Below are 5,344 nucleotides of genomic sequence, written 5' to 3'. Positions count from 1 at the left end.
TGGGTAGTGTTTCCGGCCATAAATATATCTGTATGCTACCATTGACTTTATATTCTTTCCGGTAGGAAGATGTATGGTGCGCATGCGTGTGCAAAGGCGGACGTGATTTTACGAGCAGTGAAATTCGAGTTAAAAATACGGATTTACAGCAAGTTTTAACAGGTGAATATTAGTTAAAGTGACAATTTAAGTCTAGTATATGTTCCTGGTGACAATCAGCGAAGTATTTATTGTGAATCATTGGACATCTTTGCAAATACAGCCATGGAACCTATGAGTAAGGAGGGTGCACGGGATTTCGTGAACAGCGTAATGGCGCCAAATCAAAGTTCACTTCAACAGACGCAATCTACTGAAATGACACACATCGATGGTTCCGGTGGACGGAAACGTGCATTATCTAGTGACAGTGACACCGAAAGCACCCACAAAAAGGTTATAAAAGGCAAAAAGGTAAAAGGTGTTCATTCTAACCCAATCCCTCACCCAGGCGACAGCCCCCCCGTCAATGGCCGAAAATTAGTTACAAGTTCTACTGAAATACATGAGCTGACTCGCATTGTGTCAACCCTAACTGACAAGGTGAATACTATGTTTGAAAAACTGTCGGAGAAAATAGACTCACTGGAAGTTACACTTACTGACAAACTTGTAAAAACTATTGACGAAAAAGTGGAGGCCAAAGTAAAGGAGGCCATGGAGGGGGTGACGACAGAAATGAACAATGAGTTAAGTGAGTTCAAGAACAAAATAACACATATAGAACAAACTTTTGCTGCCGTAGTGAAAACGCCAGCTGATACAAAAACATGTAGTGTGATAATACGAAATCTGCACGAAGAAAGGGACGAGACGTCGGAGAACGGAGCGGCGATAACCCTGCGAAAGGTGAACTCGATGGTCCGCGACGGATTAAAACTGGCTAGTATAAACGTAAAAACTGCTCAGCGGAAAGCTTCCAGAGGTGACAAACCTGGTATTGTGATGGTAACATTTCACACACAGAAACAAAAAGAAGACGTTATGAAAACCAAGCAAGTTCTCCGGTCAACACGGAACTATAAAAATGTGTACATTGACCATGTGCTTTCCAGAGAGGAACTTAACACTCAGTCCAATCTTCGAACAATTATCAAGGAGGTAGGGAAGGAACGGGACCTCAAACTTATCGGTAACCGCGTAGTTAAAACAAACAGAGATGGTTTCGGTGAAGCAACCCCCGGCCATGGGCCACAACGGAATCCTGGTCGGTTCCAGGGTGGACGGTCTCCACCGAGGCAAGATCCCCAGGGGCGGAGGAGCCAATCACCACACGGACAACGCTGGAGGGATAACGGAGAAAACCGACGTGTTTTCAGGAGGTAGGACAGATTCCGACTCGCTTTCTGGAATGTTGGTGGTCTATCTATGAGTGACAATGATAATTCTCCTTTCCGGTTCTCTACTATTCTCTCTATGGATTGTGACGTTTTCACTTTATGTGAAACGTTTCTACGTGATAATAACGTTATCAATTTAGACGGTTATACGTGGATAGGAAATAACCGTACATCTATTCATCGCAACGCTCGACGTGGAAGTGGTGGGGTAGGAATGTTAATAAAAAACTCTCTATATGCAAGATATACAGTGGATGTTGTTGACAAGTCTAACGAGGATATACTATGGGTGAGATTTAGGAACAACATCGACAGAGACCTTTACCTTTGTGTATGTTACCTTCCTCCAGAAGGAACTACACGACCCGTGGACAGTGATAAATTCTATGGCACATTGTTAGAAAACGTATATTCGTTCCAGAATTTGGGATCCGTGTGTATAATGGGGGACTTCAATGCCAGAACTGGTGATCTCTCGGACTATATTGAGGGAGTGGATGTTGTTACTCCCCGGGCACATATAGACGACGGCGAGAACCGTCTTGGTGTAGCGTTCATCGACTTTTTAGTTGACACCAACATGTGTATGTTAAATGGGAGACTAGGATCAAATGATAACTTCACGCATGTGTCCACTAGAGGTCGGTCCGTTGTTGACTATGTCGTGGTGCCACACGAACAGTATACGCAATACACAGATTTTAAAGTACACATTATGTCCTCTGTGATAAATCAAATACCCAATTTGGTGGCAGACAGCGCATCGGATCACTCCATTTTAGAATGGGTAATGTGTACATGCAATTCCACTTCCGGAACTATCGAGGAACCGGGCCTTGAGCGTAAACGTCATATTATGTCTACAACGCCACACGACTTTTTACAAGATGACGCGACGCGGGATCTCATCCAAGCAACGATCGACAAAATCGACAACGATCTCCATACATCGAACGATGTCAACTCAGCCTATGCGGATTTTATTGCCCTTGTGTCCGGTGAAATGGATAAAAGAATTAAAGTAAGCTGCTCGTCAGGCAACCGTCGTCCGGGTGGTAAATCTAGAGCGAAGCCTTACTGGAATACGGAGTTACAGCAACAGTGGGATATAGTGTGTAAATGTGAAAAGGAATGGCTTTGTTGTAAACATAGCAATTCTAATAAAAGGCGGCTAAAGGAAGTGTATTGTAGTGAAAGATCAACATTTGATCGTTTAAATAGAAAAGCCAAACGTCGGTACCAACTAAGTGAGCAAGCAAAACTACATGATTTACATAAAACCAACTCCGGTGAAATGTGGCGGGAAATAGGAAAGCTTGGCATGGCCAATAATAGAATGTCTAAAATTCCAATGGAAGTGGTCATTGACGGAAGTGTAATTTGTGACGTTCCGGGTGTCCTCCGATGTTGGAAGTCTAAATATGAGTCGCTCTACAATGCGACGCCTGTTGATTCTGGTTTTGATGATGTACATTTGGATAACGTAAATCGTCAGTTACAGGAGCATAATTTTCAAAGTAATATTGATATATCTATGTTAAACATTCCAATTAATTATGAGGAAGTTCGAAGCGCGGTTTTTCGAGCAAACCTCAGGAAATCCATCGGTGCAGATTGTATCCCAGCGGAGGTCCTTCGTAACAAAGCCTGTGTTGATATGTTGTTCAAAATATTTTCATATTGTTTTGAGCGCAGTGTTATTCCTTCGGAATGGTCAAAGTCTATTATTAATCCAATCCCGAAACCGGATACGCAGGATGCCAGGGATCCATTGAGCTACAGAGGATTATCGATATTGTCTATTCCCAGTAAAATTTACACCGATATTCTTGGAGTACGGCTCAACAATTGGTTAGAGCGAAATAACGTCATTTCCGATGAACAAAATGGTTTTAGAAGAAAGCGGAGCTGTTTGGATCATTTACACTCCTTGTATAGTATCGTCAATAACCGTAAATTATCTAAACTTTCGACATTCGTGTGTTTTGTCGACGCGAGGAAAGCTTTTGACACTGTAAACCAAAAATGTCTTTGGTTCAAGCTGCTATCCATTGGTGTTTCCGGAAAAATGTTGGGAGCAGTACAAGCCTTGTATCGTGATGTTAAATGTGCAGTGAGACTTAATAACCACCTATCGGAATGGTTCACTGTGTCACAAGGGGTAAAACAGGGCTGTAATATCTCCCCGACACTTTTTTCTATATACATCAATGACCTTGTGCATGACATAAATGGTCTGAACTGTGGCATACCGGTAGATAACATTTACATTTCACTCCTCCTATACGCCGATGATATCGCGCTGATGGCTCTCTCCAACGTATGTTAGACAGTCTCGGCGAGTGGTGTAGAAAGTGGCGCTTACAGGTTAATCAGTCAAAAACCAAAGTGATTCACTTCAGAAACCCGTCGGTGCCTCAATCTCTCGTGAGCTTTACCTGTGGCGACCTTGACATTTCGACCGTGGACCGTTATAGGTACCTAGGACTATGGTTCACTGAACACCTTGATATGACTATTACTGCACGTGAACTCTCAAAATCAGCGGGTAGAGCTTTATGTGCCCTATATACTAAATTTATACTAGCTGGTGGAATGACATATTCAGTTTTTAAATCATTGTATGAATCGCTGGTTGAGCCTGTTTTATTTTACGGCGCTGGTATATGGGGCCTAAATACGTACAAGTTTATACAAACTGTTCAAAACAGAGCATGTAGATACTTTCTTGGCTGTGGAAAAAACGCATCAAATATCGCAACGCGTGGCGACATGGGCTGGGATTCCTGTATGGTGAAACAAAAACTTGAAGTGTGTAGATTGTGGCTAAGACTTCGTAGTACAGATATGGACAGAATAACGTATAAGATACATGCATGGTCTCTGTCTACTCCAAAGAGTTGGGAAACCAAAGCTAAGAAATTTCTCCAGGATCGTGATCTTACAGACTTTTTAATACATGATGTTGATAAAATTCATTGTTTAAATATTGCTAAAATAGTATTAAGTAATGAGGATAGAGGAAACTGGTATAGAGATTTATGGAATGATATTGGTAATGAGAACGGAAACAAACTTAGAACTTACAGAAAGTATAAATATTGTGTTACACCTGAATATTATGTCACCACGATTATCAGTAGGCACCACCGTAAATGTTTGGCGAAATTTCGCTGTGGTAACTTAAAATTGAATATAGAGACCGGTCGGTACATTGTTCCAAAAACTCCATTACAAGAACGAGTTTGTCGATTATGTAGTTCAAACCATATTGAAGATGAAACTCACTTCCTGATTGATTGTGATTTTTACGATGATTTAAGAAATACTTTGTTGGAGCAAGCAGGAGTGTTTAATCCTACTTTTTTTGAGCTTGACTCCAAACATAAACTTATATATTTAATGAATAATAATGCACTACAGTGCTCATTATCATCTGTTTTATATAAAATGTACAGAAGACGGCAATGCTTTTAAGGGTGAGATATTTTAGAAATTGTGTCAGATTTATCTGATTTTATCATAGTTGAATATTTTATGAATTGGATCAGGTTTATTGTACATTTTAAAATTGTAATATATTGTAAGCAAATGTGACAATACTTTAGAATATTTTAGCATGTATTTCTTAAATTTAGTTAATGCATAGCTCTTATTAGATGATGATATGACAGTGTCTCATAGGTCGAAATCGGCCGGGTGTTTTAATAACTCAGTGATGAAAACTGTATTTTATGTATTGTATTGAAACATGTGACACTTGAATAAACTATTTTTACTTTTACTTTACTACTACTGTATCATCAAATAGCAGGAGTCTGTTGTAATGGTGGTCTGTGATAAGTAATTAATTGTTGTCGGTAAAGATTCCTCCAATTAACCAAGCCCTTTCCACTCCTCTAACTTTGTTTTTGTTAACCGTATGTACACAAGATATCGACCTGGTCCATACATCCGCCTCGGTC

General features: G+C 40.4%; 1 protein-coding gene across 1 annotated transcript; it reads left to right on the top strand.

The window, feature by feature from the left end:
* Positions 1-1,593: 1,593 nt before the first annotated feature.
* LOC117320594 lies at positions 1,594-3,540 on the top strand (the record flags this gene model as incomplete). Its single annotated transcript, XM_033875150.1, has 1 exon — positions 1,594-3,540. A coding segment is annotated over exon 1 (1,947 nt), but the record flags the coding sequence as incomplete, so codon positions are not given.
* Positions 3,541-5,344: the final 1,804 nt, after the last annotated feature.

Source organism: Pecten maximus, unplaced genomic scaffold (assembly GCF_902652985.1).
Source record: "Pecten maximus unplaced genomic scaffold, xPecMax1.1, whole genome shotgun sequence".
NCBI lineage: Eukaryota > Metazoa > Mollusca > Bivalvia > Pectinida > Pectinidae > Pecten > Pecten maximus.
This window is presented reverse-complemented; position numbering and strand designations above follow the sequence as displayed.